The sequence below is a fragment of the Dreissena polymorpha genome, chromosome 2 (genome assembly GCF_020536995.1).
Source record: "Dreissena polymorpha isolate Duluth1 chromosome 2, UMN_Dpol_1.0, whole genome shotgun sequence".
Classification (NCBI taxonomy): Eukaryota; Metazoa; Mollusca; class Bivalvia; order Myida; family Dreissenidae; genus Dreissena; species Dreissena polymorpha.
In genome coordinates, this window is record NC_068356.1 from 134,719,651 (window position 1) to 134,736,971 (window position 17,321).

Genomic DNA, 17,321 nt, shown 5'->3' on the forward strand with positions numbered 1-17,321 from the left:
TTATTTTAGCTTGATTGCATTGAAAGCCTTAGGCTGATTGGAACGCTCTCGAGTCTGTTTCTTTGGAATAGAACCAGTACTTGGTATCTTTAAGGGAGATAGCAGGAATGCCCCCAGTGGGGATCGAACCCGTGATCTGCCAGTGGCTAGGTGGGCACCATATGCACTATGCCATGGCGACCTGCTTCTTTGCAAAGAAGTGTTAAGTTGTGTCCAAATCCCATCTTGAATTTTATGGTCAGTCAACTGACGCAATGTTATGCCCGCCAGGCATAGATACGGTATACCACCTTATATATTTGTCCCCATGGATAGTGACCATTCCTAGCGTTGTGGTAAATTGGAAGAAACATGCTCGTTATTTCATCTTAAGCGACTTGTTATCAGAGTGACGTTTTGCAAATAGTCAGAAGGTGACATTTCAATAAAAACTAAACAGTGTAAATAAAGCATAGAAGAAAAAAGAACCTGTGTCCAGGAGATTACAAAATACGTCAGTAATATCATACTGATGCCCCTCAAACTAAGAACTGTGTAAATATTGATTAGTGTAGGATGAATACAACTTGTTTCCATTGACTATATATGTCTATATATAAATCCTTGAAATAGGCAATCAGATAATTTTGCTTTACCACAGTCAATTTGGCTAAAACAAACTTTTATTGTCTTAAACTAAGCTTTAAACAATTGGGTTGCGCTCTGTGAGAAAAGGGGGTTTCATGCATGTGCGTAAAGTGTCTTCGCAGATAAGCCTGTGTAGTCCCCACAGGCTAATCAGGGACAACATTTTCTGTCTTAACTGGATTTTGGCTAAGAAGAAACTTCCTTAAAACGAAAAATATAAAAGTGGAATCTGTTGTCCTTGATTGGCCTGTGCGGAGTCCGTGCAGGCTAATCTGGGAAGAAACTTTATGCACATGCTTTAAACCCCGTTTTCTCAGAACACTGCTCATTTGTATTTCCGCAGATCTGATAACGGCCTGTGACGAGCACAACTTGGGGCAAGTACGAGACTTACTGCGTATTCCCCCACCTGCAGGATGGGACATAGTCAATTTAGCACCAGATGGAGATGGAAGAACAGCCATCACTGTGTATGATAATGTAGCAGACGGGTTTGAAATTAGAGAAATTTTCATGTTGAATGTTACACACTTGCTGTTATTGCAGAATAAATGCTTGCTCCCTTTAGTGGTCCATTTTTTTTGAAGCAGATGCAAGTAATCATTTTATGGTCATTTTTGTATTTCAGTGTTGTTAATTTGTATTGTAACGTTTTTTTTTCACTTTCTGCTTGTTTATTTTTGCTTGACAAGTTTAGATATTATATATTTAGATATTAGTTCAGCTCTTTTACAATGTCATTTTGATTATTGTTGTTCATCTTGGTTCCATAGTTTAAATAAAGCCCAAACGAAAAAATTACAAATTATTCAAAATAAAATTATCAGATTTATTAAAGATTACGAACCAAAAACCTCCATTACCAATGATAATTTTGTACAATTGAAAATGTTAAATGTGAAAAACAGAGTGAAACAACTTAAATTAAGTTATATGCATAAAATTTATAATGGAAAATGTCCTTCATATCTCAGCAAAAACTTTGAAAAATCATCAAGATGTGGAAAAAGTAATTTCATAATACAAATGTGACAAATGCTTATTTAAAAAAAACATTCAATTACTCTGGGTCTACAGACTGGTATTCCCTTTCAGAGGACATCAAAAAAGTGGAAAATTTTGACAAATTTAAAAGAATGGTTAAGAAACAAACTGAGAGAAGTGAGGACATATATATGTATGACATTTATATTAATATAAGAATATGACTGTGATATAGAAACAATTGGAATCTGTGATATATACTCTTTGAACTGAACTGTTTCCATATTTGCAATAATATTTATTTAGTTAAGCCTCATTACCTGTTTGGTAATGTTATTCATTTTTTGATTAACATTGGTTAAGTTGTCGGATTAAGATAAAACGCTAGGTAATTCACATGTTTTCTCTCAATCAAACACCAAAGTATACGTGTGTAAGTTAGATCATATAACAACTTGATCATTTTTTTCTCGTACTTTTAATGGACCCCATTGGAAATAAGCTTTTAGCTTAATGGGTTATCCATAGGTCAAATATAGCATTTGAATTGATAACTAATTTTAAGCGAGGCTGTATTCGGAGAAAACCCGAGCGATTGTCATAGCCAGCTCGTCGTCCGACGTCCAACGTCCGCCGTATGCGTCGTGCTTAAACCTTAACATTGGCCATAAATTTTTAAATATTGAAGATAGCACCTTGATATTTGGCATGCATGTGTATCTCATGGAGCTGCACATTTTGAGAGGTAAAATTTCAAGGTGAACATCATCCAAGGTCAAGGGTCGAAAAAAAACAAAGTCAAGGGAAGTAATAAGCTTTAAATGGACATAGTTATCTGACCTGCCCACGTATATATTTTTGTTAAATAAATCAAAGCGGCGCAGTAGGCGGCATTGTGTTTGTGACAAACACATTGTGGTGAAAGGTCAAGGTCAAGGTCATCCTTTACGGTCTATGGTAAAAAATACAGATTTAAGGGAAGTAATAAGCTTTAAAAAGGGAGAAAATTATTCAATATTGAACATAGCCACTTTATATATTTGGCATGCATTTGTGTATCTCATGGAGCTGCATATTTTGAGTGGTGAATCAGTCTACAGTCTACAATCAACTACAGTCACGGTAGTGGCTTTTAATTATTTGCTACTAAAAATAGACATTTGTTACAGACAATTATTTTCAAGGGAAGTAATTTGAATAATTATAAATCTCATATTATATATTTCCTTACCGAGAATTGAAGTTCTTTTGACAGTTACTGTACAGATTTATTATTTTGATTATTTATAACCCAAATGATTGATTTTTCAAAGTTTATTTTTTAATGATATAATTATAATTTCTTTGATGTTCATTACATACCTGTGGACTTATGTCCATAGATACATGATCAACTCTGGTTATGATTTTATGAAAAAGAAAAAAACTCTGGTTATGATGTCTTTTAAACCACAGGCCTTGGTTGTCAGTGATGCCTGACATGGTCATAATTGACGGTGAGACCTCCCCCCCCCCCCCCCCCCCCCCCCGGTTGGATTGGACAAAATTCAAGGGAAGTTATAACCTTTAAAAGGAGATGGTTTCTATACCTGCCAAGTGATAAATAGAAATTTTATTTCAATGCGGCACAGTAGAGGGCATTGTGTTTCTGACAAACACATCTCTTGTTGGGTCACTATAGGTCCAAGGTCACTGTGACCTCTAAAAAAAAAACTCTTACAAGCTTTCGCAGCCGAGCGTGGCACCCGTTATGCGGTGCTCTTGTTATAACTATTATAATATATAGATTTAAATTTATTTAAATATTTATATATTATTTGATAATTACAGCTGTCAGAACAACATTGGTGTAACTATGTTTTTATACTTTTATGTACCGTAAAAACCCAGTCATAAGTCGAGATTTTTTACCTCCAAAATTTGATTAAAAAACCGGTATCGACTTATGAGGTGGTCCATGAAAAAAATAATGAAATTCCATGAAAAAAATAATGAAATTCGATGAAGATTGATCTCCGCGGCAATAGTTGTTGTTTTTTGTATAAAAAAAATCGTTGATTTACGACTAACAAAACGTCGTATTTTTACTGATACTTACCAATTAATATAATCACAGTTTGCAGTTACTCTTCTTTTTATTTTGATAATTTAATCCAAAGTCTTCATGTAAGCAGGTGTTGTTTTTTTACTGTTCATGTAAACAAAGAATCAAGGACATCATTTAAAGTCTCGCGAAAATTCGCATTATGTGTGAATCGACAGTTTGACGTCATCAAAAGAAAGCCGTTTCCTGTCAAGAAGCCATAAAGAACACCTTTCTCGCCGACTAAATTGGATTCCTTTGTTTAGAGAAGCGATATGCTTAACCAATCGCGTGTTTGTAACTCGCTTGCAATCGTCCCATTATGCTTGAGCACGTGTATAGCTCCGCCTTTGAAACTGTTTCAGAGAAAAAGGTGGAGTTAGCGGTCTCTTGGGTATGTCAATCATTGTTATAAAAACACGTTTTACCGAAACACTAATCAATTGTTTTGACAGTCAGATTAAAAGTACAAAGATTGGATTACAGTGATAATATTGTTTCATCGGATTAAAAGCTGAAAATAGTTTGTGGATAATTACTAGCATAGATTATTGAGTGCAACCATTTATTAATTAGATAAACAGAAACACAACTGGACTTACGATAAATCTTTGAAAATGCCTGGCAAACGCAAACGCCAGGCTTATGACAATGCATTTAAAATACGTGTGATAGATTTTGCGGAGAATTTAAACAACAACAGTGCTGCTGAAGGTGAGTTTGGTATAAGTGAGAAACTAGTGAGTGATTGGCGTAAGAATAAGGACACAATTGTGAGTGGACCTATGCTTTGCTCGTCTATATTGAAAAATATTATTTTCCTTTTCCACAATAAATCGTATTGAATATATTAAACGAAATTTAGAATACATGTGTTGGCTTTGCCTACGTTCAACAGTTCCACAGTGACGTCATGTGCAATGTATAGAATACTACCGCAACTTCATGTACATTTAAAATGGCGTCTGTTTATGAAATTCGTAAACAGAAAATTTCTGACTCGACTTATGAAGCTAACATACTCAAAATCTCCAATTTTGGTACCAAAGTATACCCCCCGACTTATGAGCCGGGTAGACTTATGACTGCGTTTTTACGGTATTGTGATATTGCTATGCGTTTGACCTAGAATGTAAATAAATATAAATAAATAAATGTATTTATCCCCTGGAAACTTAAAATAATTGAAATAATAATTTTTATTATGCCCCCGGTAGGGTGGCATATGGCAGTTGAAATGTCTGTCAGTCAGTATGTCAGTATGTGTGTATGTCAGTCTGTCTGTCCGTCCGAAAAAAACTTTAACATTGACCATAACTTTTTCACTATTGAAGATAGCAACTTGATATTTGGCATGCATGTGTATCTCATGGAGCTGAACATTTTGAGTGGTGAAAGGTGAAGGTCAAGGTCATCCTTCAAGGTCAAATGTCAAATAAATGGCGTCTGTCCGTCCGAAAACTTTAACATTGGCCATAACTTTTTCAATATTGAAGATAGCAACTTGATATTTGCCATGCGTGTGTATCTCATGAAGCTGCACATTTTGAGTGGTGGAAGTTCAAGGTCAAGGTCATCCTTCAAGGTCAAAAGTCAAAAAAAAAAATTGTTTCAAAGCGGCGTTCTCATGAAGCTGCACATTTTGAGTGGTGGAAGTTCAAGGTCAAGGTCAGCCTTCAAGGTCAAGGTAATCCTTCAAGGTCAAAGGTAAAAAAAAATATCAAAGCGACGTTGTCATGAAGCTGCACATTTTGAATGGTGGAAGTTCAAGGTCATCCTTCAAGGTCAAGGTCATCCTTCAAGGTCAAAGGTAAAAAAAACACTTTTTTTTCAAAGCAACATTCTCATGGAGCTGCACATTTTGAGTGGTGAAAGTTCAAGGTCAAGGTCATCCTTCAAGGTCAAGGGTAAAAAAAATAATAATTTCAAAGCGGCGCAATAGGGGGCATTGTGTTTCTGACGAACACATCTTTTGTTTCATAAATATTTTTATCTTGATCACCTGTGGTCTTTCATTCCTGACAATAATTTTATATCTTACCGAATTCTGGTCGAATGTTAGCAACTTTCAAACATAAAAACAAAAATGTGGGATGCTAATTCATGTGTGAAATGATTATATTTAAAAGCTGCGCCTATATCTTGCCTTTTTCTGGTCAATATTTATAACGTTAATTCTTTAAAATTAAAAATGTGGCAAGCTAATTCCTGTGTGACATTGTTATATCCAACAGCACCGCAAGAAGTGGAAAGGCGGCCATTATGTCAGAGCTGTTGTCTGCTGCAGCTGAAATGAAGCAGCGTCCGTCTGCCATGCATCTGGCTGTGCAGTGGGGAAACGTGGAATGTGCACGAGTTATCCTGCAGGTATGCGTAGCAAGCGATCAACATGGTTTTAATATTCATGTGAAAAAAACACAAACTTTTTTAATCGAATACTAGTCAGGTCTTGCATTTTAAGGTTGTCAAAGTTGGTTTCAAAACAGGAGAAATAGACGTGTAAGGGTGTGTAAAATAGAAGATAATTTTGAGTAATCAGTGTTCGACAGTAACTAAATTGAGGAAGGAGTCCTTTGGACTCCTTACTTTAAAATTTAGGAGTCTTAACAGACTTCTAGGACCAAAATTGAGACACTCTTTTTTATATACTTAACATATCTTTATGTCCCCCACCACTATAGTTGGGGACATATTTTTTTTGCCCTGTATGTTGGTTTGTTGGTTTCTTGCTTTGTTTGCACCAATTTGAACATTTGCCATAACTTTTGCAATATTGAAGATAGCAACGTCATATTTGGCATGCATGTGTATGTCATGGAGCTGCACATTTTGAGTGGTAAAAGGTCATGGTCAATGTCATCCTTCATTTTGAGTGATGAAAGGTCAAGGTAATCCTTCAAGGTCAAAGGTGAAATATATGGGGACATAGTGTTTCACAAACACATCGCTTGCTTGTTTTATAACACATGTTAATCCATAAAATGTTAACTCTCTTTCTTGTTTGGTTTCAGAGCAAAGTTCAAAGTGATTGCTTTTCAATATTTGTTGTATTTGTTATCTTATGTTGCAAAATAATTTTACCCATTCAAGTAATATTTAAGTTAATTTAATTATTGTACAATTTTGAAAAATACTACGTTCTATTATATATTTATAAATATGCTAGCCTGTTAAATCTCAGGATTACCGGTAGGTTAACAATCATAATAGGAGCATTTTGTTATGTCCTAGTGTCGTGAGGGTGTAACAGTGGGTTATTTGTTATGTCCTAGTGTCGTGAGGGTGTAACAGTCCTATATTTGTTAGTGCTTTATAAATTGTCTACATAATTTTAAGAAGGTATTGATAAAAGATTAATGAGATTCAGAACAAAGTATTACTGGTAATTATTAGCCATAAAAGCAAAGAGTTGCAATTGCACATTTAAATCACTTTTGTCAAAACATCTCAGTCTACGCGTAGTCTAGTGTATTTATGCAACACTAATTCCTTTTTTTTCTGGATTTTCTGTTTTATCATACTAAAATAAAAAATTTAATAATTACTTATTTTAAAGACCTTAACAATAAAGATAGAGTGCGTTTGATTTGAAATTAATTTATATAAAATGTCAATTCAAAACTAGTAGCGATATAATTTTGTTAAAATGAACTAAGAAACTTTTAATAAAAAATCTCTGCGCTACAAAGTGTTTATGCAAAAATCAATTACCATAAACCCATGCCTTCTTGCGGATAACATGCCATTTTTCTTGAGCAGCATTATTTTCATGCGCTTTTTATTGGGGCAAGGGATCAAGAGGAAATACATGTAAACTATTTATTTGAAGCTAGAATTGTTAACATCATGTTAACATTAAAATGTGGAAGTGTACGTTTGGATTACTCATTCAATTATGCTCATTTGAGAATTCAACGAAACCTTGTATGATTGTCTGAAATGATTTCAATGATAATTTTTTAAAACACTATATGTTCGAAAAAGTGTTTTGATAATATTATGCATAAAAAGCACAGTTTCCACGATCATTACACCCAATTGCCTTCAGCACTCTCTAAAGTATCTGGCCACGATTTTATTGTTGAGAATTACAATGTAGGGGGCAAAAACTAGTTTACATAAGGGAAAATATTCGAGAAAAAAACACATCCATGGTCGGGTTGTTTCGGAGTAACAGAGTTTCCCCTATTACTGCACAACCGCACTGTGACATAGAACCAAAATAAATATTTTTGGATCGATTAGTTTTTGTCGATGTGTTTTAACAGAATGTTTTTGATTGGCATATTTTTTGCAGGTGCGCACAAGTTTGGAGATTCTAATCTTGCGATACAAATGAATAAACCAATGGATTATTTATCATTCAAAGATAATTTTAAAAGAAACCAACGGACTTCTTTGATACAACAACAAGGAGTTCGAGTCTCATTTGACTCTTGGACTCGTATACTTCTGTAACTGTCGACCACTGATTCAAACAAACTGTCCTTCAATTGATACTTAGTCAGTTCCTGCTCTGTATTAAAATGGATAAACAGATGTTCACCAAACTTTTTTTATGCCCCCGGATCGATAGATCGGGGGTTTATTGTTTTTGGCCTGTCTTTCTTTCTTTCTGTCTGTCATTCTGTCCCAAAACTTTACTGTACAGTAAAGTTTTGCAATAAAGTTTGAAATATTGAACATAGCAACTTGATATTTGGCAAGCATGTGTATCTCATGGAGCTGCACATTTTGAGTGGTGAAAGGTCGAGGTCATCCTTCAAGGTCAAAGGTAAAAACATTATGTCTCAAAACTTTACTGTACAGTAAAGTTTTGCAATAACTTTTTAAATATTGAACATAGAAACTTCTTAGTTGGCATGCAGGTGTATCTCATGGAGCTGCACATTTTGAGTGGTGAAAGGTCAAGGTCATCCTTCAAGGTCAAAGGTCAACACCAAAAAAAGCGGCGCATTAGGGGGCATTGTGTTTCTGACAAACACATCTCTTGTTTTTTCATATTTTAAGATTGCTCTTAACTTAGAGTAGAGGTGTACTTAATAAGAGGGGAGTTGTAGAAATTTGATTTATTTGTGGAAATTTTGTATAATTGCAAAGCAATGATGTATATTTTCAGCATTACCCAGAGTGCGTCCAAATCTCTGATGACTGCAACGATACACCCCTTCACATTGCCTGCAAGACTGGTTGCCTGGAAATGGTCCGTTTGCTACTGGGATGGGACTATCCGGATAACTTAAACCAGACAGTGGTCGACCGCTCAAAGGATGTTGAGTACAAAATTGCCATTCCATTGAACAGTACTAATTCTGACAATAAATCACCTTTGTTTTTGGCCTGTGAGGCTGATCAGGCTAAAATTGTAAAATACCTACTGGATTTCACTGTGAGTGCACGCAAGATTAAATCGTCCAATCAGAGCCAAGGCGATGGTCCTGCTATGAAAAGTGTTGATTCCAATCAGGATGGTTCAGATGTGGGCGAGTTTGATTATCATCCCATTAATGTTCAAAACGATGAAATTGTGCCAGTTAAATCAATTTTAATGGATTCAGCGCCACCAGATTTGTATCAAAGGCAAATCGGTGAAAGAGTTTCATCGGGTGAGACTAATGCAGTAATATACAAGAGGGTGAATCCGGGTGATTATTCAAGATTTTGTGTTTATGTTGCTGTGAAAAATAGATATCTGGAGGTAGTTGATGCGTTAGTGAAAGCAAATGCTGCTACAAATTTGGTTGGACTGGAAAATGATGAAAAGTACTCCGTTCTGCTGAAACTGGCATTTGATAACAATGACCTGTTAATGCTCAACAAATTGCTTCATTATGGAGTCCCAGATGTTAATAATTTTGTTTTAAAAGAAGCTGTTAAGTCGAAACCGAATTATGTGGGCCATTTTTTGAAGTACAAAGCCAGCGAAGATAAGCAAAACAATATAAATAAGGCGTTGATGCGAAAGTCTTTCATGGATTGGTCATTGCAAAATGGAGGATCCAATAATTTTGCATCAAGTTTGGAATTTGACAACGCTGTTCCAAAAAAGCCTGTGCACGCTCGATGGAAAGAACTTCGAGTTTTAATGACAATTGAAGAGAAATGGCTTTCGATGGCGATCAATTTTGTAAACGCTCAACATGGTGAGTTCAGACTCAACCGCTTTGCAATTACAAGACTAGATGTTTCAGTCAATTATTTAACGACTGTTCCTAGCTGTGTGTTGCAGCTGCCTTCGTTAGTGACACTTTGCCTGTCGGACAATGCCATCACGTCATTCCCATCAGAAAAAGACTTTGGTGTGGCTTCTGACAGCCTCGAAGAAATCCTTTTGCAAAAAAATAAACTGACAAAACTTCCGGAATATTTGTTCAGACTTCCAAAACTTAAGACCTTGAATGCTAGCAGCAATGCCATAGAAACGCTTCCATACAATTTATGGGAAGCAAACTCGCTTAAGTGGCTTGACCTCAGTTATAATCAAATTAAAAAGCTACCGTTGCCGAGGGTGTCGGCTGAACGTAATTCAGAGCATGTGGAAGGGGATATGGAGGAATATGGTATGTTTGATCGATCTTTGTCGTCCGACCAATCCATTTCTTTGGAAGACAATCACGTGATCATACACAGCATTAAACGAGCCAATCATTGGATGGACAAATTGGTGGTCAGCGACGACGACGTGAAAAACTCGCAGACCTTGGGTCTCATGGTCCTGAAATTAAACTACAATTGCATCGAAGTGTTCCCTGATTTTCTCTCTTGCTGCTGCCTGCATCTGGACACATTGGAAATGAAGAAGAACAAGCTGACTCGCCTGGGAAACCTTTCTGCTTATCCCCGGTCACTGAAGAACTTGGATTTCAGCGACAATCGCATCGAAAGCATGGCCGACTGGCAGGAAAAGGATGAGAGAAAGAAGTGCTACTCAAGGGAGAGAATGTAAGTATATTGATAGAATATGTTTGAGCAAGGCTCTTGTATTCATGTGATGGGTCGTCCCAGATTACCCTGTGATCGGCATAGGCTGATCAGGGACACCTCTTCCCGCTTTAATGGAATTGTTTCTTCAAAGGAAGTATTTTTCTTTAAAAAAAATCCAGTCCAAGCAGAAAGTGTCATCCCTGATTAGCCTGTGTGGACTGCACAGGCTATTTCAAGATGACACTTTACATATAGCTGATTTAAAAACATGTTATGTTTATCAAACAAAGATATGCACAAGCCTTGTGTTCAAAACTAAATTTTTAGCCTCTGATTTCGGAAGGTTTGCTCATATGTAAAAGTTTTGACAGAAAATTATATTAGTTGATCTAAGGTTTGTTTGAAGCTCGCTTTTTTGCATAAGGTTTTTAAAGTATTGGTGAGAGATATACATTTTTGAGATCATTAACTTATGCTACGGCCCCTGAGTTGAATAATGGTATTTTCATTTTTCTGAATATTTAAGCAAAGTTTACTTTAAAAAAATGACATCAGTGCTCCAGCTAGGCCTAAATTGAAGGGCGCCCCACCCTGCCCTCCTGAACATCCGCCCTGCCCTTCCTAGGGCCCCCCCTGCTCTTATTAAAAAAAATGATGGTTAATAAATCTTTTATTACAATACATTGTAATTCATTTATTCCTCCTTGTAGACCTTATATTTGAATTGTTTAATAATAATGGGAATAATATATTCTAATAATTAATAATAACATATGAATTAACATGCAAGAGGAAGCATTCCAGAAATGCCCGGGCGCTCGAAAGTGCCCTTTTGACAAAATACTGCGCGTCCAAAGTGCCCTTTTGACAAAACCCCCCCCCCACTGCCCTTTTCAAATCCTAGCTGGAGCACTGTGACATCATTAAAAATAAGCAAGATTACTTTTAATATGTTGTTTTGTGGAATCCTTTAAATTTGTTTGACTCAAATTTCACAGCATTCTAATTTCGGAAATATTTATGCTGTACATGTATTAAATAAGCAAATGGTAAAGTTAGAAAGAGACTAAATTTTATTCAGCAGAATGTGCATGGATTGATCTATGCAATTCACAATCTTTTATTACTGCTTTTAAAATAAATAAGTGCACTGTTTGGTAGAGGATAAGGGTCTTATTTGGCAGGGATCCATGTCTCATCATCTGGATAATAGGGGTCGCATTGTTTGATGTATACTACAGATAATTTGTATCACACTATGACAAATGGACAACCTTTGTGTTTATTGAAAACTGTCTTCAATTAACTCTCCCAATTTGGCTCGTACATTCTTTGCTCAGTATATCAACTTGCAAAACAGTGTATAATGCTTTCATAAATAGACAAATTTTATTCCCAATAAATTTTTCACACAAAAGTAAAGATGATAATGTTCTCTGCGCTTCAATGCTCTTACATTGCCAACTGAAGTCCCATGATTCCATGCAGATAACATGTCAGCATGATGATGTTGCATGTTTTTAAAGCAGAATTTAAGAAAAACTCAGCCGACACATGCAATTTAATTTGATAAGGAATGTCAGTTTACCTTATTTGAACAGCAATCGTTCAGATTTCGAAAATCTTCGAAATTTTAATCTTGCACAATATGGCATAAAATGCAATAATTATTTTATGTTGTAAAACTTAAAATATATAAAACAAAATAAATGTACATTTTAATATTGGTGAATGTGTTCCCTGCAAAGAAACTGACTTATTGTTAAATTGGTAGATATTCTCATTTCTCCATAATAAGGGCAATTGTGTTTGCTTAACTACGGTGAAAAGTAGACCTCCATGACAATTCGTGATTCCACGTTAGCTACATTTATCAATGTAAGCTAAGTTTTGTCCTGTTATAAAATTAATGCTTGGGAAAGAATGCAGGCCTTTTCCTGGCCATTTTGGGAAAAACAAATGTTGGAATTGGTATTTTTGGGGCAAAAAGTCCACTGAATTGGGAAAAAAACGAATTTAATATAATTCTTTATAATAATTCAAATTAGACGAACAAGATCATATAAATAATAGTTATATACTTTTTTATAGATGATATTGAAATAAACTTGAGGAACATTATAATAATAAGACATTCTTTTCTATAAAAAAAATTGACATTGTTAAATACATTTGGAAATGGGTCTGTTTATGCCAGGAAAAGGCCTGGAATGGTAAGATAAATTAATTTCACTGCTTTTTAGCGACCGCACATGATGTCATACGTGGCGCAATGTGGTACATTTAAGATTTGCTCTGGCAAAACTAGGCTTAATGCATGTGCATTAAGTGTTGTCCCTGATTTGCCTGTGTGGACATTTTCTGTCTCTTGTGGATTTTCCTTTAGAAGAGACTTCACTAAAATGAAGAAATAAAACAATACAAGCGGAAAGTACAGTCCCTGATAAGTCCACATCTGGCCAGGTTCTCAATAACTTTTGCGCCAAATGGCCAAAATGTGAAACCAACAGGTCTTCTTGGGGGATTCGGGGCCTGCTCCCCAGGATTTTTTTTTTATTGAGCACTTGATTTCCTGCATTTATATTATGGCTATTTTAATGGTCAACCAGGCACTTTAATTTGAGAATGTTTGTGTGCATTTTATGAATTTAAGCTTTTTTAACTAACAAAAGATAAATGAAAAAAGCTCTTTATTACTTTTGTAAAATTTTAACTCGTGATTCTGGACATTTACTAATCATCCCAGTCACCATTACTGTCATCAGATTCACAAACGCTTAGTTCAGCATCTATTCTAATAGTATATCTTTGATGACAGACCTTAATATCTCATCTCTTGGGTTGCAGATTGACATTTCCTGATCGTCCGTCTACCATGCACATTTTGCGTGACACTTCTAGTTTGAGACGTAACTGAATTAAAACAAACTTTCACAACAACAAAAACTTTGCATTAACACAAAAAACGCAAGCAATCAGGAACAAAAACTCACCATGTGGTGAAAAGAACGTCAAAATATTTGACTGCTTTTTGACCGATTCCAATTTGAGCCTTTTCATTGTTGTTGTTGTTGTTGTAATGCGTTAAGGGAGATAATCAAGCGACGTCTTTGCTTAATAGCAAAAAGGAGCAAACTTACCTAAAAGACAGGCAAATTTCGAAAAGTCAATTGCCGATTTTTCCAATCTGAGCGATTTTCAACCGGCCAAAATCTGATTCAAAACGGCCGATTTGGCCGGCGGCCGGCTCTTATTGAGAACCCTGATCTGGGTCAACACTAAAGGCACATACACTATGCCCCGTTTTCCGCACCTAGACTCATTTATAGTATTTAATGTAACACTTATTTTGCAAGCCTCATAGACCTTCATTTTGTTTACAGAGTACAGGTAACCAAGTCTGGTAATTTTGTGAATCCAAATCCATACCCTGGGTGCTGCAGGCATAGAGGGAATGTGCGGCTGGAAAATCTCGAGAACCTGGACCTCTCAAACAACCGAATTAAGTCTCTGATCGTTCTGCGGTCAAGTCTGAAAGAGATGATTTTGAGCAAGTCGGTAAGTGTTTGAATTTACTCTGCAGTCAGTGAAACAAACAAGTTCTATATATTCTTCCCGTTTTACATCAGGTCACTTGACTTAACATTTGCTCTATGGTGGTTATTATAATGAAGAGACTGTATACCCAAAACGTTAATAAAAAATCTTACTGAAGAAAGGTCTTTTTGTTGATTAAATATTTCTTATATAATGGCATGAGCAAAATGGGGAAAAGGAGAATTTTATTAGTATGTACATTCAAAGGATAATATGCTTGATGATTCTATATCAATTTGACCATATTCATATAAAATAATACAACACTGATCTAGATCGACCCTAATCATATCAAATAAATAGATTTATTAAACTGAAAATGCAAGATAGGCCGGGAGTAATACATCGAATTATTTAGTACTGCCATTAAGGTTAATCAAGAGTTCTTATGTTATTCTCGTTAGCATTTTTTTTTTATTCTGCATTATCTTAAATACAAATTTTGAATCACAGTTAGGGGATATGGGATCAGTTGGTTTGTTGATAAATGTTTAAATAAGGTGGGTCTAAAAAACAATTTTTTGCAGATTTTCATCAAATGTATTTCAATTCCCCTAGACTTTCACAGAGTATGCTCAATGTCCAGAGACCAAATTTCTCATTTCTGTCAAGTTAATAATAAAGAATAGTCTTAGACTCAATAAAAATTCCTCACATACAGGCTTAAAATGGTACTTTATCCTTAACGTATTTCCTAATAAAAAAATGATGTAGTTATGGTTGTTAAGTGCCATGTAAGACATGGCTTACAAGTAGTTATATAAAATTACAGTTTTAAGACTATTTTTTTTATAGACTTTTAAGTCTAACAATCAAATGGTGAATGTTAGAAGAACAACTTTTAAAAATACCCTGATGCTATAACATTTATGTAAGCAGCTTCAACAGTTTTATAACATTAGAAATATCTAATGGCAGGGCCTGCTCTGCCATTCACCATTTGCCAAATTAGCAAATGGCTACAAATAGGAAAAATTGGCTAGAGAAATTTACATATGGCTACATTTTTTTCGTCACAAAACCCCATACAACTGATTAAATGTAAAGAATGTATGTTTTCTTCAATAAATTTTGTTATTTTTTTTAAGTCAGTGGGATCTCTGAGTGATATATGTATTTCCGTCATAGATTCATGACAAGGAGCAGAAGGAGGAGGAGTTACAGCGGCTTGTGTTGCTGCCCTCGATGAGCATTCTCAACCTCAACGCAAACGACTTACATAGCCTCCCGGACGAGATCAAGGAACTGAAGTGCCTCCGATCCCTGTATCTCAACCAGAACTACCATCTCATAGCGGCAAGTACTTGCCGTGTGGATGTTAGCTTTGCTCTGGGAAAACAGGGTTAATTGCATGTGCGTTAAGTATCGTCTCATGTTAGCCTGTGCTGTCCGCACTTTCAGCTTTCATGGAATATTTTCTTTAAAGGTAGTCTCTTTCAAATGAAAATCCAGCTTGGGCGGAAAGTGTTGTCCTTGATTAGCCTGTGCAGACAGCACAGGCTAATCTGCGACAAAACTTTACACACATGCATTTAGCACTGTTTTCCAAGAGCATGGGTTGTTCTGTAAAGCTATTTACAATATTGATATTTATTTGTACGGCCAATATGGGTCCAAAACGAGGTCCCATTGTTTTTCTTAAAAAGTATGTGTCCTTAAAGCTTCCTATCCCTTTAAAAAATTCTATTACTTTGAACATTTTCCTTCATAAAAAAATAAACAACAAATTACCTTCTCTGAGAATTGCGCAAGTACCCAATAATATTTAATTTGGCCTCATCCTCATGCTTAAAAATTATTTATTCCTATTTAAAGTGAGTATGTTCTATTATTAACCAAATGTTGTTTTCTCGATTGAAAACCATATATATGACAGACAGACAGACATTTGAATTCAAATTGTTTATGCTATTTTTAGCTTTCCATTTTATTGTTGATTCTATTTTAAGCTTCCCCCTGCCTTGGGCCTCTTTGATCGAATCAACTGTCTCAAGGTAAACAGTTGCCTCTTTTAGGGACCCATTCTTTATTTTTTATAAATTTTTTAGCTTTCCCCTGCCTTGGACCTCCTGGACCATCTGCACTGTCTCGAGATACAGAGTTGCGCCTTTGAGGGCCCCATTCTTTATTGTTGATGCTATTTTTAGCTTCCCCCTGCCTTGGGCCTCTTGGACCGACTCCACTGTCTTGAGGTACAGAGTTGCCCCTTAGAGGGCCCCATACAGGACGTGATCAGGACCAGCCAAAGCAAGGCCAGTGATGTCACTGGTTTCCTGCGCTCCATTCATGAAGAGTGAGTCCCATGCTGCTTTTTTCATATTGACCCTTCAATCTGATTAACAAAGGGTTAAAAGTCAGGTTTATAGTCTGAAATTGATAACTTGTTATATGTTCCACATTAACCTTAGATTGGTACAGGATTTAGGAAGCTTACTATATCAAGCAAATCTCTTTTTGCTTTCATGGCAAAACAATTGAAATATTTTCAATATGTTCTCAAACTGGGCCGGCTGACTAAGTTTGTAGAATTCTAGATTACAAATCTGAGGATTGCAGGATTGCCTCTGCTTCCATGCAATTTGTTTTGGCATTGATTTGTGTTGGCATTGGTTTGTGTTGGCATTGGTCATGAAATTATTACTGTGGCCATTCTTCCACTACCTCTGTTTCAAGAAGAGCTGTTGTCAATTACTGAAAATAAGAATGTGCAGTTTGTAAACCAGCTTACCACAACAAGTGTGAGTAGCTTAACTGATGGCCATCATTTCACTGAAATACTGTTCGAAATGGCTAAAAAAACATACAAAAATATAAATTGATATGATCATATGTTTTTTCCATGATTATGTACCTTCAATTTGTTTTATTTTCAATGTTTCCTGAAGTGAAAGGTAAAACTTGTTGTTGCTAGTTTGGCCGTTTAGCGAAGTTTTGTTCGCCCTTATACTTGTTTTGTATTGATGCATTGTCTTGTGTTTGCATGCATCCAGCGATTGATAAAAACCCATGCCACACTTGGTCCAACAATATTCCTAAGAAAAAGTTACGTAACTACAAATAAATCATACTCTCATTGAGTCCGAAATTGAGACTTAAACAATGTCAT

General features: G+C 35.7%; 1 protein-coding gene across 1 annotated transcript in view; it reads left to right on the forward strand.

Annotated features, from left to right (window-relative positions):
- Window positions 1–17,321, forward strand: part of LOC127869081 (leucine-rich repeat serine/threonine-protein kinase 1-like) — an 80,688-nt gene that overhangs the window by 11,970 nt on the left and 51,397 nt on the right. Inside the window, exons 6-11 of the mRNA XM_052411370.1 lie at window positions 971–1,097; window positions 5,929–6,061; window positions 8,814–10,636; window positions 14,002–14,176; window positions 15,344–15,511; window positions 16,363–16,508. Coding sequence (XP_052267330.1) covers window positions 971–1,097; window positions 5,929–6,061; window positions 8,814–10,636; window positions 14,002–14,176; window positions 15,344–15,511; window positions 16,363–16,508 — 2,572 coding nt within the window. The remainder of the gene's footprint in view (window positions 1–970; window positions 1,098–5,928; window positions 6,062–8,813; window positions 10,637–14,001; window positions 14,177–15,343; window positions 15,512–16,362; window positions 16,509–17,321) is intronic.